Here is a 20,611-nt window from a genome sequence, read left to right on the forward strand (position 1 = left end):
AAAACAGACTTGTGGTTGCCAAGGGGAAGGGGGAGGGAGTGGGATGTACTGGGAGTTTGGGGTTATTAAGATGCAAACTATTGCGTTTGGAGTGGATAAGCAATGAGATCCTGCTGTATAGCACAGGGAACTGTATCTAGTCACTGGTAATGGAACATGATGGAGGATAATGTGAGAAAAAGAATGTATATATATATGTATGATTGGGTCACTGCTGTACAGTAGAAATTGACAGAACACAAGTATAGTGGAAAAAATTAAAATCTTTAAAAAAAAATTTTAAAAAGACAACCTATTCAATGGGAGAATATATTTGCAAACAAAGCAACCAACAAAGTAAACATCTCTTGTTGCTTTATATTAAAAAAAATTTTTAAATGGGCAGAATACCTAAATAGATATTCCAAGGAAGACATACAGATGACCAACAGGCACATGAAAAGATGCTCAACTTTGCTAATTATTAGAGAAATACAAATCAAAACTACAATGAGGTATCACCTCACACTGGTCAGAATGGCCATCATCAAAAAATCTACAAATAATAAATGCTGGAGAGGGTGTGGGGGGAAAAGGAACTTACACTGTTGGTGGGAATGTAAGTTAGTGCAGCCCCTATGGAAAATAGTATGGAGGTTTCTTAAAAACCTAAAGGTAAAGCTACCATATGATCCAGCAAACCCAGTCCTGGGCATATATCCAGAGAAAACCATACTTCAAAAAGATACATGCACCCTAATGTTCACTGCAGCATTATTTACAATAGCCAAGACATGGAAGCAGCCTAGATGTCCATCAACAGATAAATGGATAAAGAAGATGTGGTACATGTATACAATGGAATATTGCTCAACCATAAAAAGAATAAAATAATGCCATTTGCAGAAACAGCCACTGGATGAACCTTGGCATTATCATACTAAGTGAAGTACATCAGAGAAAGAAAACTATCATAAGATATTGCTTAAATGTATTTATCTCCATAAAAGAAAGACATTCACAAATATAGAAAACAAACTTATGGTTAGCAAAGGGGAAACAGAGAGAGGGGAGGAATACATTAGGAGTTTGGGACTAACATATGCACACTTAGACCAACAGACTACTAGAACAGAAAAACTGGAGATCATAAACTAAGACAACAGTGCAAAGACAGAACTCAGAATGAAAAGAGTTAGAGCTTGAACTCAACTTTCCTAATTTCCAGGCCAGTTTTCATCCACACACCACCTTCCCTGCTCAGTATGGCTTTGCTCCATGTTCAAACACTGCAAGCTTCAACAGTCAAAGCTGCCAGCATTAAAGCTTTAAAGCTGGGAAAGTAAAATAGGTTAAAAAAAAAAAAAAAAAAAAAAAAACCTCACATTGGAATATAATCACATTTCAGTGTAACCCAAGGGGAGAGAAACAGGTGGCAAAAACATCGGATTGGGAGCTAGGCTTTCCCACAGACTCTTTACATGATCTTGTTCAAATCTCTTAACCTCTTAGTCCTTTCTTGGATCTCTAAGGCCTCCTCCTTCTTTCACATCTCACGGTACTAGAAGATAATTCTGACCCAGAAATATGAAGCCTGGCCTCCAAAAATGTGGCTTTTATAGAAACAAGGAAATTTTCTCAGGCCAAAATCCCAGGAGTCACATTTGATTCCTCCCTTTTACCCACCCAGCAAGTGTCTGGACCCCTCCTTCAAGGCATATCTGGTGCTGTCATTTCACATGTCCATCGCCTCCCTCCTCTATTCAGGCAGGGCCCAGTACTCTGACTCTCCACTTGCTCCCTCACTTCATTGCCTACCACTTGCTCCTTCCTGTACTGCCCTCCTGCCACAGTGATCTTCTTGCTGCTCCTCACACTTGACAGTCATGCACCTACCTAGGGGCCTATCTACGTGGTGTTTTCCTCTTCCTTCATGTCTCCACTCAAATATCACCTCCTCAGAAAGGCCTTCTTCAGCCACTCAAGATTACCCACTCAATCCTAGTACTCTCTATCCCTTCCAGTTTTTGTCATAATACTTGTCACTGTAACTCATTATTATTACTGGTTGTTTCCCCCGCTTATCTATGAGAATGTAAGCTTCATAAAGACAAAAGCTGGTTGACCATCCCAGAAAAAGAAAGTTCATTAGAGAATTCCAGGAGGCTGGCAAATGCCCCTTCCCTGCTTTTCTGGTCAGATTCAAATTACCCCACTACCTTCCAAGCAAAGATGCTTCTTCCTGATTTCTGCACAAATTGTTCCACTTCTTGTTATTTCCAGAACTGAACAAAACCTGTCCCTTCTATTCACTGAGCCCTTGACATTTTCGGAGAAGAGCACTTAGAATGAAACAGGCTCTGAAAGGCTTTTTGGCAATTAATGAGCAAACACTGACACCAGCAGAGAGTATCAGCAAGGCTGTGTTCAAGTCTCTAGACAACTTGGTTACACATGCCATCTGTGATCACTGGAGCTACTTGGTTTAAACTTTTCAGGCTGTGAGTGTGGCAATGAGTGAGGCAAACCACAGGCACCAAGTGGTTAATTATATTTTCATTGCTAATTGCAGACAGTTCTGTATGTTCTTCTCACAGTAGAAATAATATCTAGCTATTTGAGAGGTCTCTCAATTTCCCTTTCAATTCTCCCAAGGTCAATGAGGTTCCTTCTGGGCAAAGGAACCATGCTACTCTATTATCCCCATTCTCTAGCAATTACAAAGGAGTTTTTCTCAGGCTTTGTGAAAGAATTTCCCTTTTTATATTGCTGTCTCAACCGACCATTCATAAACTGGGCTTTTCTTCAATCCTTGTTAGGAGAATTGCCTAACCTAAACCTGGAAGGCAGGAAATGCTGACTCTGAGTAACTCCTTCAGCACCCTCCCCAAATACACATCTATCAGGCTTAAATTGAGGTCCTCTTTCCTTTCTCTCACATCTTTTGAATAAAACTACTAAACTTAGGACACCAAACACGAGATGCTGGTAGAGCATAGTGTAGTGGAAATCATTGCTTAACATAGCATGAGAAAGTAACAACAGGATCTGTGTCTGAGAAAAGCATCCTGAAATACTTAGTCATCCAAAGATGGAAAAGTCTTTTTTATATTGTTGTAAAGAACTAACTCCAAACCTGAAGCCTCATAAAGCCAAGAGTCAGGTCTCCAGTCTTTCATCCTACATATTTTTAGGAGGGAGCAAGTTGAGCTGTAAGTCACAGACAACCCTTCTTTGGGGCAATGGGAAAAGATTTTCTTTCACTTAGGAGATTACAAAAATGTTACTTTTTTTTTTCATTAATTTAAACAGTTTCTTTGGTAGCATCCCACAGCCCACACCATGCTTCTCTTTCAGCCTCACCGACAGATGTCCACCAGCTGGTCCAGCTCAGGGCAACTACACTCATACATGTCTCGGCAGCTCACATGGCTCTGGTTCATCAACTCCCCCAGCAGCTGGACCATGTCGTCAGGTGCTTCTTCACATATCTTCTTAAACTGGAGCACTCTCGCAGCCTCGCTGTACACGTGCTTTGCCCGTTGGTAAAGTTTGAAGGTGAGCACTTAGGAAGGAAGGGGATGGCAAACAAGGTAAGAAATAGTTAGTGGACAATTCAGTGCAAAGGTAAGTATAGAGTTATTGAGAACTTCCGTTTCTGTCATTATTATCAGTATCTTAGACTTTAAATAGGTCCATCTTTCACTGAAAGAATTCTCTGTAGTCTAAATTGGTCTCTTTTCAAGTCAATTTTATCTTTTCTTTTTTTCTTTTTTTTTTTTTTTGGTACTGAATACAGTCTTTTAAGCATAGTTTCTTCATTTCATTTGGCACACACAGACACATGCTCCCATGAGCATGACTCATCCCACAGGAGGGGAGAGGTAACATGTATAAAGTGCCCTATGTTTCAGGCACTTTAAAGGCACTATGTCATGTAGTTCTCATGACAATACTGGGGATGGGCAGTGCCATCCCTGTTTAAGAGGTAAGAGAATGAGGCTCAGCAGAGTGAAGTGACATGCCTAAGGTCACACATGCAGGAAGTGGCAGAAGCAGAGCAGATTAGGATATCTGACTCCAGAGCCACAATCTTTCCACTGTTCCACCAGAAAAAAAAAAATGTTTATGCTAGCAATTCTATTCATAAAAATGTTTCCTAGAGCTAAGCACAGTTGCTTATATATGTATTATGTGTGTGTTATTTAAAAAGCACAATTATGTGTGTGGATGTATACTGTAGCATTATTTATCAGAGCAGAAAATAAGAATTCAAATGTCTAATAACAAAATATTTTAATTATGCTACATCCATTAAAAAATATAAACTTTCCTTTAAAAAGACACATGCACCCATATGTTCATTACAGCTCTATTCACAATAGCCAAGACATGGAAACAACCTAAATGTCCATCGACAGATGATTGGATTAGGAAGATGTGGTATATATACACAATGGAATACTACTCAGCCATAAAAAAGAACAAAATAATGTCATTTGCAGCAACATGGATAGAACTAGAGACTCTCATACTGAGTGAAGTAAGTCAGAAAGAGAAGGACAAATACCATATGATATCACTTATATCTGGAATCTAACATAAGGCACAAATGAACCCTTCCACAGAAAAGAAAATCATGGACTTGGAGAATAGACTTATGGTTGCCAAGGGGGAGAGGGAGGGAGTGGGTTGGTTGGGGAGCTTGGGGTTAAGAGATACAAACTATTGCCTTTGGAATAGATTAGCAATGAGATCCTGCTGTGTAACCCTGGGAACTATGTCTAGTCACTTATGATGGAGCATGATAATGTGCAAAAATAGAATGTGTACATGTATGTGTAACTGGGTCACCATGCTGTACAGTAGAAAAAAATTATATTTGGGAAATAACTATTAAACAATAATAACCAAAAAAAGAAAAAAAAGAAAATATTACTGCTAGTAAAACTCAGATTTTTAGATAATGAACTATGTGGAAAATTGTTCATTATTAAAAAAAGATATAAAACTATCCGTGCATATTTTAATTTTTAGAAGTTTTAAGAGAAAGCACCAAAATGCTAATAGTCATCATCTCTGTAGTATATTATGGGTGATTTTATTTTCTCTTTGATACATTTCTGCACCTTCCAAATTATCTACAGTGACTCAAATTTCAGTTATAGAAACCATGTCCTATTGCAAAGGCTGTGTCTATAGCACTCATACAATCCCTTGAATAACAACTGAGCCCTCCTCTCCATTCTCACCCATGTTGAGCAGTGGCTGAGCTGGTACAGTGGGTTTGGGAAAATTTTAGAAAATATATGGAAGCCGCCTGGCCTGATGGAAAGAGCCTGGGTTGAGAATCCAAAGGTCTGTCATTTCTTCTCAGCTATGTGAAAACTAGCTGTACCAAGTTGCTACTTCTATGTAGCATCTCATTTTCTTCATCTCCAAAATGAGATTGAAAATTATTTCCCAGGATCTTTCTAGCCCTAACAATTTATGATAATATAAAGAACTTCCTCCAAGCATTCCCCTCATATTGTTATGTTTTGGGAAGAAGATAACTGTCACCATTACCTTCTGCTTCTCAGTTCTAGTCTCTGCTCTTCTCTACCCCACTCTCTGCCCCAGAGGCTGACCTTGGTGGATTATACCAGTGGGTCCCCTTGCCTCTAGATTGGAGAGAGGGAGAAGATCAGCAAGAGATGGAAGGGATGGGAGTAAGGTCGTAGGATTTTTTTCCCCTGGCTCCCTCATTACAGAGCCACCTAGAGCTGGTGTTGTTCTACCACTGAAGGACATGGAATATCCTTTCAAGGTAAACTTTTTCTGCATGACTCTCCTCCAGGGTCTGCATCCAGGTTCTTCTCCCCTGGACTATTACTATTTTTTCAGAAATGCTTTTAACCAATAAATTATATTAAAGTTTCAGATTATATTTTCTTTTCCCCTCCACAGTACCATCTTCCTAACCCTTAGAGATGGATAAAAAGTCAGCAGAGGTTAGAGGAAGAGAATAGCCATTCTTAGGATTTGTGTAAAAGTTTAGTAATTATAAGGGTGGGGCTAACTTTCCTATAAATTAATAAAGAATTAAAAGTTTTCTTTCAAAGGTTCTCAAGTCATATTAGGTATATTAAACTCACAGTTAACAGCTTGAATCAATGAAATGGTGCAAATTCATGTGAATTTTCCTATTCTCTTTAGAAGAGGACCTAAATTTAGTCATCAAATCTAATTGCTTCATCTTTCACAATGTGTTTTATAATCATCCCTCCCTAATCCCAACTGTCATAACCCAAATTTATACTTTTATTCCCTTTCCTACTTGAACTACCCTGCAGTGACCTCCAAATTGGTATTCCTGACTTTTTTTTAAAAAGATTTTTATTATAGTTTATTTACAATGTCCTATCAATTTCTGCTGTACAGCAAATGGCATTCCTGTCTTAATCTCTCCTCCCTGCAACCCACTTTGAGGTTGGCACTGTCAGACTGAGCTCCTAACATGCAGCTTTACTCATGTTACTACCCCGAACCTTTACTGCTTCCTCAGTGTTTGCCACACTCCAAGTTCATGCAGTCAATATGCTCAGTCCCAAGAGGAACTCTTCCCTTCAGCCAAACTGGCCTCTTTGAAGTTACCCAAACATTCCTTGATCCTGGGTAAAGTCATGAGTCCATACAGAAATAGTTTCTTGCCTATTCTCTCCTTGACAAAATTTTACCTGTTTCTGAAGCTTCCTTCTAAATTTTACATGCCCCATGGAGTCATGATGGACCTAGATGGAAACAATCTCTTGACTCTGAATTTATACCACACTTACAGTCCATGACACTCATTTGTGCTTATCATATACTTTTCATAAGAACTGTCTCTCTTATCTCTGCCAAGTTTGTCAACTGCTGAAGACAGAAATGAGGTCTTATGGTACCATGCATTCCGTACTCTAAACCATTCATCCCACAGTGCCTTCACCAGTTCGCTACGTGACAGTTGCTCCAGGGCTGTTCACTGTTGATGAGGATATGATTAGGACTCTGTTTTTAACCCTAGTTCAAAATCAAGAAACCTCCAATCAGGCATTACTGCTTAAAAAAAAAAAAAAAAAAGTGAGGTGCCAGTATTCACAGCTTATTAAAAATATTGAGGCTGAGGAAAGGGGTCAAGATTCTCCTTGGTACTGAATCTGCAACTACTGACATCAGTATAGATGAGAAAAAGAGAGAGAGAGAGAGAGAGAGATTGAGAATTTACAAGTTAATTGTAAGTGACAATAAAAATACAACAACATGTTTTGTTCCATCAGTAGACAGGTCATTTGAGTCAGAACACATTGCAATGTGAATTTGTTATTTCCATCGACAAACTCAGTGGAAATTAGGGTATGATTTACTTTAGAGTCTGGGAATCAAAATATCCCAAAGTAAAAAAATATATATAAAATAAAAAGTCTTACCAATACCCAATATTGGTACATACCCTCAGCAAAAAACACTGTCTGGAGAAACAGCATGGGTATATTTAATAAGAACTTCTCCTCAAAATCTCTGAACAGAGAAGGGAAAAGAGGGGCCATGGATTGGCATGTACGCACATAAGGCAGTGCCAATAATCTTATATACGTTAATACAACCCAGGTTATAGAATACACATTCTGAAAGGAAGGAAAATGACTTTGGTGACTCTAGTTTAAGATTTTTCTTTTTTTTTAAATTGAGGTTGAAACAAAATATTTAAAATACTAGCTTTAGGATCCCATTTATTTTGCATTTTCTTTTGAACTAATTCATATCTCTTAATCATAGCGAAGTTACAAAATCAGAGCATGGAGGGAGGAGGGAAGTAAGGGGAGACTATTGGTTCATTTTTACTGTATTGTCCCATTTATGAAAAAAAATCATCTCTTTTCCAAGTCCACTGATATTTAAGCACAAAAGGCACAATAAAGCAACATCCACTAAGATCATAAAATAGTATTAGCTGACAAATCACTGTACTATGCTTCAATTTGCAAAGGCTTTTTTAAACATTGAATTATTAAATTCAAGGACAGTAGAGAAAATACAACAGTAAACTCCACAAGCCCATCACCTAGATGGAACAATTATTAACTTTTTGCCTTTTGCTACAATGTTTCAAGATAAATTATAGATGTGGCATTTACTCCCTCCATATTTTAGTGTGCATCTCTATAAAATAAGGATATTTTCTCACATAACATCCATATCATTGTTACATCTAAGAAAATTACCAGTGATCCCTTAATATCATCTCATATTCGGTTCATATTTAAATTTTCCCACTTGTTTAAATTTCAGTTTTCAACAGGATCCAAATTATATCCACACATTATATTCAGTCACTGTGTCTAATAAATCTCTTTTGATCAAGAATTCATAGTGATTTTTTTGATACTATGGATTCTCAATGTCATATACATAAAACATAAACTCAAAATTAGGGACAAGATGGCTGAGTAGAAGGACTTGAGCTCACTTCCTTTCAGGAAAACACCAAAATCACAACTAACTGCTGAACAACTATTGAAAAAAAAAGACTTGAACCTACTGCAAAAGAAATATTTTACATCTAAGGACAAAGAAGAAGTCACAGCCAGAAAGTAGGAGGGGTGCTTTTGTGATATAGTCAAATACTGTACATGCTAGATACGTGACCCACAAACTGGAAAATCATTATATTGCAGAGGTTCTCCTGTGGGAATGAGAGTTCTGAGCCCCACGTCAGGCTCCCCAGGCTGAGGGTCTGGCATTAGGAGGAGGAGCCTGCAGAGCCCGTGGCTTTGAAGGCCAGCAGGGCTTGAATGCAGGAGCCTTAAAGGCCTCGGGAAAACAGAGACTCTACTCCCGGATGGTGCATATAAGGTTTCATGTGCACTGGGATCCAGGACAAAGCAGCAACTCCACAGGAGGCTGATTCAGACCTACCTGCGGGTCCTGGGGAGGTAGGGAGTCAGCAGCAACACGGATGGACCTAGAGGTTATCATACAAAGTAAAGTAACTCAAAGAAAGACAAATATCATGTGATATCACTTGTATGTGGAATCTAAAAAAAAAAAAAAAAATGATACAAATGAACCTATTTATAAATAGAAACAGACTCACAGCCCACAAAAACAAATTTATATTTACCAAAGGGGAAAGATATCAGAGGGGTGTAAATTAGGAATTTAGGATTAACATAAACATAAAAATAGATAATCAAGAAACTACTATATAGCACAGGGAACTTTACTCAATATTCTATAATAACCTATATGGGGAAAGAATCTGAAAAAAACAGATGTATGTATATGCAGATTGAATCACTTTGCTGTACATCCAAAACTAACACAACATTGTAAATCAACTATACTTCATTAAAAAAAAAAAAAAAACAACCTACGGAATGGGAGAGAATAGTTTCAAATGATACAACTGAAAAGGGCTTAGTCTCTAAAATATACAAACAACTCATACAATTCAACAGCAAAAAAAAAAAAAAAAAAAAAAAAAAACAACCCAATTGAAAAATGGGCAAAAGACCTGAATAGACATTTCTTCAAAGAATATTTACAGATGGCCCACAGGTACATGAAAAAAATGCTCAATATCACTTATTATTAGAGAAACTCAAATCAAAACTACTATGAGGTACCACCTCACACCTGACAGAATGGCCATCATTAACAAGTCAGCAAATAACAAATGCTAGAGGGGTGTGGAGAAAAGGGTATCATCCTGCACTGTTGGTGGGAATGTAAGCTGGTACAACCACTATGTAAAATAGTATTGAGGTTCCTCAGAAAACTAAGCATAGAACTACCATATGATGCAGCAATCCCACTCTTGGGCATATATCTGGACAAAACTTTTCTTGAAAAATTACATGCTCTCATGTGTTCACTGCAGCACTATTCACAATAGCCAAGACATGGAAACAACCTAAATGTCCATTGACAGATGAATGGATTAAGAAGATGTGGTACATGTATACAATGGAATACTACTCAACCATTAAAAGGAATGATATAATGTCATTTGCAGCAATGTGGATGGAACTAGAAACTAAGTGAAGTTAGAAAGAGAAAGACAAATACCATATGATATCACTTATTTCTAGAATCTAATATATGGCACCAATGAATCTTTCCACAGAAAAGAAACTCATGGACTTGGAGAACAGACTTGTGGTTGCCAAGGGGAGGGGGAGGGAATGGGATGGACTGGGAATTTGGGGTTATTACGATGCAAACTATTGCGTTTGGAGTGGATAAGCAATGAGATCCTGCTATATAGCACAGGGAACTGTATCTAGTCACTTGTGATGGAACATGATGGAGGATAATGTTAGAAAAAGAATGTATATAGGAGTTCCCGTCGTGGCGCAGTGGTTAACAAATCCCACTAGGAACCATGAGGTTGCGGGTTCGGTCCCTGCCCTTGCTCAGTGGGTTAACGATCCGGCATTGCCGTGAGCTGTGGTGTAGGTTGCAGACGCAGCTCGGATCCTGCGTTGCTGTGGCTCTGGCGTAGGCTGGCAGCTACAGCTCCGATTCGACCCCTAGCCTGGGAACCTCCATATGCCGCAGGAGCGGCCCAAAGAAATAGCAAAAAAAAAAAAAAAAGAATGTATATAAATATGTGTGACTGAGTTACTTTGGTGTACCGTAGAAAATTAAGAGAACACTGTAAACCAACTATAATGAAAAAAATAAAAATCATTAAAAAATAAAAAATAAAAAATAAAAGTAAATTTTTAAAAATATATGCACATGTTTAAGGCCATATCTTATAATAAAATTCAATATAGTCCATTAGTGAGAATATGCTTTGGTTTATGTTTAGGATTACATAGTCCTTTAGGATTAAATATTTTCAAATAGAAATTATCCAGAAAGAGTTATCCGGTTGTGACAAGTTGTATCCAGGAGGCATCAGGCTGATGACCAGAACCTTACAAACCTGGGTCCTCCTTGTGTCTGCTCTCTAATGCAGAATGTTTCACAGCAAGAGGTTGGGACAGGAATGTCTAATGGGACCTTTTCCTGGGCATTCTGAAGGTTCGTGAGAGATTGCTCTGGCTCACTCCCCATGAACGGTAGTAACTCAGACAACAAAGGAAAGGGCAGAAAGGGCATCTGTTTTCCATTGTGATATAAAAATCTTGCCAAAGGCTACAACATATTTGGAGACCACCCTTTGGGAGGGAAAGCAGTTGTGTGTTGGCTGGATATCACAAATGCTTTCTGAATCCAGGGTTCTGGCTTGTTTTGTGCTGGCAACCCAGGTCTCTGTGGTGTAGATACTAAAAATTCCAAGAAAATCTGAAGCTTTGTCCTTAACAGCTTTCTTCCCTGTCCAGTTAACTTTTTTAAAACTGGATACTCCATCTGTCTTTAAGCTCTTATAATCCTCGAGAACAATTATTATATTAAAGGATGAAGGAACTTGTTTCTTACTACATTCATTGCCTCATGACTACTTCCAAAGCAAATTCAGTTTAAGAATATTAAGCCAGATGCCATTTTCCTAAAATACTACTGGTGTCCTAGTCCATCCATTGGAAATCTGAGGCTTCAAAGCAGGATATATAACATGGATTTTGAAACAATGACTTTCTCCTGTGTGAATCTTAGGTAATTACTGAATCCTAAAATTGTGACAGAAATTCTGAGAGCTAAATGATCGTGGCCATATACATTTAAACTCTAATAGTTATAGAATAAATTCACTTGAAGAATAATCTGTTTTCTAGCTCTAAACTTTCCTTTCCCCCTGACTTTGAGCCTCTAGTGCACTACATGGGCTCCTGCCTCGGGCACACTGCAGTGGCTTTCGCTGGCCTGGAATGTTTTTCCCACTGAGCTTGACAGGACTCCTTGTCATTCATGTCTCAGATGGCACAGCTTCAAGAAGACCTTCCCTCAACTCCAATCTAGAGTAACTCCTTCACATGCACATTCTTTCCATCCTATTTTATTCTCCCAAGACTATTTTACTTACTCTCCCAATCACTATCTAATTTTCTTGTGTGTTCATTTGTTCAATGGTATGTGGTTATCTCTTGCCACAAGAAGGTCAGCTTCGAGAAAGCAAAGGACTTGTCTAATGTCTTCACTTTTAGATCTTCAGAAGCTAAAACAGTGTCTGGCACCACAGTAGGGGCTCAATAAATATTTCTTAAAAGAATGGTTTGGTTCCTGGTCTTTGTACAAAACTGCACCAAAACTTGGAAAAACAAACAATTGTGGGAGAAATGCAATAGGGAATATAGAGGAGGCCTACTATTTTGGCAATTATTGCTTACTAGCACCTTCACCAAAAAGTGGGGAAATTCTTCTATAAGGCAATTTGGAGATAATTAGTATCCAGTATCCAAAGTATACCTAAACTCATTATCACAGATGGGTTGGTGAGAATTATTTATACTGTACTTTGTCTCACAGACGTGGAAAACAACAGATTCCTAAAACAAGCAAAATGTGTTTCAAATGAAAAGAATAGAAAATAGATCATCATAACCAGTTAAAATAAAAGGTTTATTTTTCTTTTAGACAATCTTTGTAACAAAATATGCCTAACACTTCTACCTTAAAAAGATGGCTACGTAGCTTATGATCAGAGGCCATCTCTAATCAAGGAACATAAACCAGGGCACAAACAATTGTTCATCTTCTTATATCTCTGGTGGGAAAGGATGAGAAAAAAGCCTGATATAACAAACACACTGGGCACTGTTTTCTTCATAAAAGCTCTGAGAACAGCAGGTTAGCAGTAAATGGAGGACATGTTATCAATCTCTGAAAGAGCCTCACTGATTTAATTTTAAATTCTGCACTGGAGAACTGGTAGCCTCCTCTCTATTACCTCATCTTCTACTAAAAGTGATGCCAGAAGCACTGAGCAAGATGACCATCCAGTGACAGTCAACCAAATGGTTCTTATTGAGTATTGGCCGGGTGCCCCACACCATGCTCCAAATAACAGGAAAGACATGAAATAGACGCCCCTGCTATGAGGAACTTACAACTCAGTCACACAAATAAGACAAACACTGAGACCACTGGACAGTGACCAACCACAGCCGATATCCAACTGCTGGAAATGCTAGAGGTGCACCAAGAAGACAGGACTGGTGGGGGGGAAAGAGTAGTGGGAAGTGTCATAGGAGTAGTGCCTGAGCTATAGAGCTTCTTTGCTGTAAGAATGGGATGGCGAAAGGCCCAAGCTGGCAATAGGCGGAGGGTATTTAAGGGTCAAAGGGGCAAGCTGATTAGATCCTGTGGCACCCTCTTAAGGAGGCTGTCCTCACATCTGAGGCTTTAACATTCTCTGCTACATACATTACACAAAGCTTGCAAACTAACAACCCATGGTCCATCTCCAAATCAGTGATTCTCTCTTGACTCATATACTGTTGTTGTTGTTGTTGTTTTTAATTGGGAAAGTTTACATAAGAATCTGGATTTCTGCTTTCCCTTGAAAAACCAAAAGGTCTGGCAGCACTGAACCTACATTCTTGCACAACAGCTGTTGGCTGGAGCCATGTAGACAGGGCATGCATGCTTTATTACCACACAGTTCCCACCATTCCCAATTATCTAATGCCTGGACTGCCTCACTAGTTTACATGTCTACCTAGTCCCTGTAGGCATGTGGGGCAGAGGGAATTCTTTTTCCATGAAACTCTCTATTACAGGAATTCTTGGCTAAGAGAGGGAGGAGTGGACAAACCAGTGAGTCATCATGTCATAATGAACCACTGTTACTGTTACTAATGAATGTCACCTCCCTGGGGTGCACTGATAGTTCCATATTGAACAAATGTCCATCTTCTTGTAACTTCTACTCTTTGGTCTTAGTTCTTCTCCCCAGACATATGTAAACACAAGACAGCCCTTGAGAGATCTGAAGAAAACTTTCATTCTTACACATGGATAAGAATCCACTTTGTGCCAACTTTTTGTCTTTTTAGGGCCGCACCCGCAGCATAGCCACAGCAAAGCCAGATCCAAGCCACATCTGTGACATATACCACAGCTCACGGCAGTGCTGGATCCTTGACACACTGAGTGAGGCCAGGGATCAAACCCGCATCCTCATGGATACTAGTTGGTTTTGTTACTACTGAACTACAATGGGAACTCCTATGTGCCAGTTTTAATACTGAGGGAACAATGAATAAGATAAGCTCTTTACTCTTAAGAAGTAATAGTCTAATGAAAGACACAAAGTGTTAGTGAGGATGTTGAGAAACTGGAACCCCTGTGCAGTGTTGGTGGAAACAGAGAATGGTGCAGCCTGGGATGTTCCCATTGTGGCTCAGTGATAACAAGCCCTACTCATATCCATGAGGATGTGGGTTCGATCCCTGGCCTTGCTCAGTGGGTTAAGGATCCGGTGTTGCAGTGAGCTGTGATATAGGTCACAGATGCAGCTTAGATCCCGTGTTGCTGTGGCTGTGGTGTAGGCTAGCAGCTACAGCTCCAATTCCACCCCTAGCCTGGGAACCTCTATATGTCGCAGGTACAGCCCTAAAAACAAAAAGAAAAAAAAAAAGACCAAAAAAAAAAAAAATGGTGCAGCCTGTATGGAAAACAATACAAAGGTTCCTCAAAAAATTAAAAATAGAACTACCATATGATCCAGCAGTCGCATTTCTGGATATATATCCAAAAGAACTGAATTCAGGATCTCAAGAGAGTTAATGCACTTACGTGTTCACTGTAGTCCTATTCACAATAGCTAGTCTGTGGAAGAAAACTAAATGTCTACTGATAGATGAATGGATTTTCAGATTATATATATAATATTATTTAATTTTAAAATGAAAGAAATTCTGCAGTATGCAACAATATGAATGGACCTCTTGAAGACATCATGCTAGGTGAAATAGGCCAGACACAAGAAGACAAGTACTACATAATTCTATCTCTATGAGGTAGCTAGAATCATCAAATTCATAAAATCAAACGAAATGGTGGTTATTAGAGACTAGTGGAGGGAAAAGTGGAGAGTTATTAATCAACAGACCAAAAGTTTCAGCTCAATAAGATGCATGAGCTCTAGAGGTCTGCAATACAACATTTACCTATAGTCAACAATAAAGTACTGTACACTAAACATTTGTTAAGATGACAGTTTTCATAGCAATTATCCTTATCACAATAAAAAATGAAATAAAGTGTTTAATAAAAAGAAGTAATAGTCCACTAGAGAGAAATTGTTAGGTATGAACAATAAAGGGCAACAGATGGTAAGGCAGCTCCTTACAGCTAAAGTAGAGGCAGAAAATCAAAAGGGTGTCCTGATCTGGGTTAATCCAAAAATGGAGCCTGAGACAAAGACTTGGGTGCAGGTAGTAAAAATCCAGGAAGCAGGAGGAGTGAGAGAGGAAAGAAAAGCCAATAAATAAAAGGAGCTTAATGAGCAGGTCACCAATGTGAACAACCACTGTCCAATTGCTTGGGGGTCTCTCTGAAGAACCAGGTAGAATGTGCCCCAGACTTGGCCCACCTGTGGATAGGAAGGCTGGGGCATTTATCCATAGATACTCTCATTGCTGCCCCCAAAGGGCTTCACTTCTCAAAGATGTGCCTGGACAGCACAGCTACCTCTGCTGACTTTGGAGAGTGCCCAGGACAGCAGAGAGACATCCACACCAGCTGCTATCTTGACAGGGAATGCTGCCACTGCTGAAATCAAGGGGGCCAAGGGAATGGGGAACAGTGATTATGACTGTTGGGCTGCCCGCAGCAGGCCTACAAGGCCCTGTGCTTGCCCAGCTTCACGACCAAAGGAGTCCAGGGTCTGCAACCGAGATGGGAATGGGAATGCTTTAACGGATGGGGAAGCTTTCACCTCTGAAGCAAGGTCCTGGAGAGACACGCCACCATGTGATGGCAGGCAGGACATGGTAGCAGTCTCCATTCCTGGGTTGGGGGTGGGGGTAGAGAGTGCCAGTTATAGGGGTAATTACATGAGGTTGGCCCATTAGTTACCACCAGGAAAGCCAGCAAGAGACACCGCCCCTCTGATAAGCCATCACTAGCTGGGGCATGGAGCAAGTACATAGGAAGGTGTAGGTGAAACAGGCACTGGCTGGGTGGGGGATACACAGAGAGCAAGAGAACACAGGCATCTTGAGGGGCCTGACCATTCAGTGACCTTCACAGTCCTCCCATGAAAAGGTGGAGCCAGCCAGGCATGGTGTTCAGCAAACCAAATAAAAAGTAAGGTAAGAAGCAAAGAAAAGGAATGGGAATTTAAGGCCCAAGGAACTTCATGAGCAAAAACATGAAAATTAAAAACTCGGAGGTGCTGCTTTTAGAGAATCCATGGTGCTTTGATGTGATTACAGTGTAGAATGAGGATGAAGAACCTAAGCAACAAGAAACACAGTGGACCAGAAAATGGAAGGAGTAGGCAGAGGTCAGATCATAAGGGCTTTATACGTTACACTAAGTAAGGTATTTACATTGTATCCTGTACAAGAGCAGTTCTGGGCTATTTAGGGATGTAGAGCCTTTTGAGAATCAATTAAAAGCTGTGGACCTTCTCCCCCATCTGAGTACATAAATATCTGAAATTCTACACATAATACAATATACACACAGATTCCCTAAAACTATCCTTGGATTCAGGTTAAGAATTCCAGTTATAAATAAGAAAACATTACTGGTCTTTGGCAATTATCAAGTCAGGATTATTGTTTTTAAACAACAAAAACCTACTTGAACTCACTTAAATTTTTTTTTATTTAAAGGTATTAGGAAGGTCACATAATCTATTAGGACTACATATTCCTATTCTCTATCAGAATTCAAGAAACCAGGTGGAAATGGATCAGATGCCAAGGGAAACGGGCAGTCATATCCTTAAGTCTGGATAGGACATTGAACTCTAGATACTTTGTCAACAGATGCTGTGCTTACTAGACTCAAAACGCCCAGACATAAGCATGTGCCAGGAACCAGGCTGAACTGTGGACCCTTGTCCACACAAAGGTGATAAGTGATCAGCTTCCACCATACTCCTATGCCAGGCCTTCCCCTTCACCAATGTGCACACAGCAGCTTTCTCCAGGAAAGGAGCCTGGCTGGCAGGTAGTTAAACATGGCATCTGCCCCAGCAGCAGTGAAATAGCTCTGTGAGCATTTACATCTTCTCTCCAGACCAAGCACCCAGCTTCCCTCACAAGACTGGATTCCAAATCTCCTTCACTGATTACACGTTAGTCTGTATGTGGCCTTCTTAAAAAGTGGCCCCCGCCCCCTGACCATCCAAGTCTGTCCTCCAGGTGGGTCTGAGGAGTGCAAAGTAGAGCTGGACCATCCGCTCACACATTCTCTTTATGGTTCTGCATAAAGCCTCTCAGGGCCAAACTGCGTGAGGATTGTGTAGCGATGGAAGAACACAGAGCATTGGTTTTCAAGCTAAAAAGTGATAAATATTTTGGGAATCAGACTTAATTTAGATAAAGACTTCATCTCGAGATAATTAATCAAAACAAAATAAATAAATATGCCGGTCTGAGAGAACTGGAAATCTTTATCATCTAAGTGTATAATTAATCTTTCTGAGACTCTCATATCCCAGAATACTTTCCCACTGTTTGGGTGAGGGGCCAAAAGCAGTTGTGGTTTTAGCTGTCTTTGCACAATCGTGGAGCTGCACGCTACTGGCCAATTCCTCTCCAAATACAAAGCTCCACTGGGCTAAACGAAGAGTTGGTTTCCAAGAACAATGATCCAGAGGTGGATGGGGAAACCACTTCAGAATCCACTCCAGAGCCCTCTGTTTTCCTACGCAGCAAAATTATAATAAGTCCCGGCTCTGAGGCATAGAATCTTCTGAGGATTTAAGCAGTAGAATGGAAAAACAGTATACAATCTTCATTGAAGTCGGACTGCGGTTTTTGAATTTATTTTCCTAGTAATAATATTTTTCATAAATGTGACATTTCTGAAATGGTCAAACCCACAAAAAATAAACTGCTGTTTTCAGCCACATTAATATCCCATTCCCATGCTGCAAAGACTAAATTAAATTAACATTTTACATTTGAGAGGAAAAAAATCTTTAACTACCTGTTTTTAAAAGCAAAGCCACTGAAGAAAAAAATATATATGCACTTTCAACACAAACCACATTAACCCATGGAAAAATACATTCCAGGAGGCACTTATGAATATTTTCAAATCCACAGCATAATATCCTCCTGTCCACAGACAGTAACAGCACCCCACATGTTTATAGCTTCCCTTTCTCAGATTTCCAGGAGAAGTAAGAATGGTATTGCCTGGGTCATAATAAATGCTACTCCTCTCAAGTTGAAGCCTTTGCTTCACTCTGCCATAGTCACCATCACCTGCATTCTACTCTCCAGCCATCTATAGTGAGCTCTTGTTAACTCCAGGACCATTCAAATGACAAGATAGAGTCCATCGCTCCTTTCCTTTTCATTCCATACTCTGTATTCCTAGTTCGGATTCTTGTCCTCCCAGGTCTGAACAACTGCTCTACCTTCTAACCATGCTCCCACTCACCTCTTATCAACCTGTATACTACTGCCATAATAAATATCCCCAAACACCATTGTGATTGTGGGGTTCCTCAAAAGTCCATTGCATCAAACACTGCATTATTTCTCCATTGTCTAAGAAATGAGGGCCAACACATTCCAATCCAGCAGGACGCAGGGAGTGCTCTGAATGTGCTGGTTCCTCTCAGACCTCTTGTGGGGCATTGGTGCCACCCCTGCTTGAGATGCCGCACTCCATTACTGCCTGTCTGAGAGTGGAGGCCCAGCATCAGTATCCTACCCAGACTAGTTCTACAATTCCCAGATATCCTTCAGTGTCAGCACAAATGCCACCTCTTCCATGAAGCTCTCCCAGGACATTCCAGTCACCAGTTACTGTGTATTCCCTTCTCATCATAATTATCACACACTGCTTTAGAAGGACAAAGACCGTGCTCTTTATCTTTATAGCCCACTCTAATAGAGTGTCTTGAATATAGCAGGTTCTCAATAAGTGTCATCTTCCAGCTCCCACTCCATCAGCAAAGGAAGAACCTGAGGCTGCTTGCTGGATAAGCTGTATTTTTATGTTCATCTCTCTTTCCTAAAGAAACTACTTTCCCATTAACTTCCCAGAACTGCCCTGAAACTTTGTTTTTGGAAAAAGTAAAAGGAGCAGACAATCTCAAGTCATTTGAAAAGGAGCTCAGGGAATTGGGAGAGAGTTTTGGTCACTGAAGAGCTGAGTGAAGGACTATGGAAAATAATGGTCACACTTGCCTAGAGCTGGATGTCCTGGTATTTTAACAGGGAATGAGTTCCTGTCTTTGCTTTCTCCTATTAATAGAATTATGGGGGGGTGGGGAGGTTAATGTAAGGGGACAAAAAAGATGAAGAAGAAGCAAAGGAGTAATCAGTGCTTATCTGAAAAATAAATGAAGACTATGCTGGCCTTACTGATTGCTAATACATAGTCCCTAGAGCAGGGCTTGAATAGTTGCCTGCAACTTCATATTTGTTAAATAAAGGAATAAAAATTTGCTTCAATTTTCTTATATTATTCACTTATTTGCCAATATGATCAAAAAGTAGTAGTTACCAAATTACAGCAATAGTTGAAGCAAGTGAGAAGCTGTGTTGTGCCATGCAAATGGACCCAAAGAGATTACACAGAATGCTGCCCACAGTTTGCTTTTGACTGGTATGTACTGGAGCAGACAAGGAAGATGACCTGGGCACTGGATGGGGTTGGGGGAATGGGAGTGAGGGAGCTCTGGCTTGTGTTAAACGTGGCCCTCTTCTTAATATCCTCAAAGTAAGTATTGAAGACAACATACCTCACCACACCTGGACTTTCCCAAATGCAGGGTAGTATCAGGGAAAGTAAAAGTATTTCAATTTCACAAACATCTAATGAGATGTGCCCTCTCAAGATGCTTACAGTATAACTGTGATATCCTGAAAAAAATAAATGAGGATGTCACTATTTCACAGAAGCCCCTGATTGCAAATGTGTTTATGCAGCTCTCTGGAGACCAAGGTGAGAAGTGAATGCACATGGGCGTGAGTCTGCTTTTGCTTTCTCTGTTTTATGTGCTTCTCCATAAACAAGTAGAGTGTGCACATCAGTCTCTCCTCCTTATCAGACTCAATTTTTCTCTATTTTTTGTCCATATGACTCTTTCCCTATTCATCTTCATCTCTCTGTCCTCTTTCCTCCATAGGTCTAAAATACAGAAATGAAGCAGGTATCTTGTTATTTCTTGTGTTAATTGAGTAGAATTTTATACCCTTTGTTCTTGGAACATTTTACAGTTTCCCATTAAAAGACAAACATATTGCTCTCCTATGCAGGTGGTCCCTAGTCTTTTTCTGTTCCATCAGTGGTCCTTGAAAGAAGAAAGGCTTCACAACACTAAAGAGGGCTAATGGACTGAAGGGTGTTCATTCTTGTGGTCTCTCCACCCAATCCCCTCTTAAAGACACTATGAGAAATCATCTTCCTCAAACTTAAAAAAAAAAAACATGCAATGTCTCTGATCCAAAGGTAGAGTGGTGCCCAGTCATGTTTTCATCTAGAAACCTACTGTATGAGTGACAATCCACTGATATTT

At 39.8% G+C, this 20,611-nt stretch overlaps 1 protein-coding gene across 34 annotated transcripts in view; it reads right to left on the reverse strand.

Annotated features, from left to right (window-relative positions):
- The window catches only part of GALK2 (galactokinase 2), a 254,112-nt gene that overhangs the window by 99,339 nt on the left and 134,162 nt on the right, over nt 1–20,611 (reverse strand). For all 34 annotated transcript variants that reach the window (XR_014811515.1, XM_084970528.1, XM_084970518.1 and 31 more), the window contains one exon: nt 3,343–3,544. Coding sequence is in view for 33 of the 34 variants with exons in the window: in XM_084970528.1 (XP_084826654.1) it covers nt 3,343–3,544 (202 nt within the window). In the remaining variant the exon portion in view is untranslated. The remainder of the gene's footprint in view (nt 1–3,342; nt 3,545–20,611) is intronic.

Source organism: Sus scrofa, chromosome 1, assembly GCF_054392235.1.
Source record: "Sus scrofa isolate SSC_HxYL_T2T_F1_AM1 chromosome 1, Sscrofa_HxYL_maternal_Yorkshire_Landrace_v2.0, whole genome shotgun sequence".
NCBI classification, from domain to species: domain Eukaryota; kingdom Metazoa; phylum Chordata; class Mammalia; order Artiodactyla; family Suidae; genus Sus; species Sus scrofa.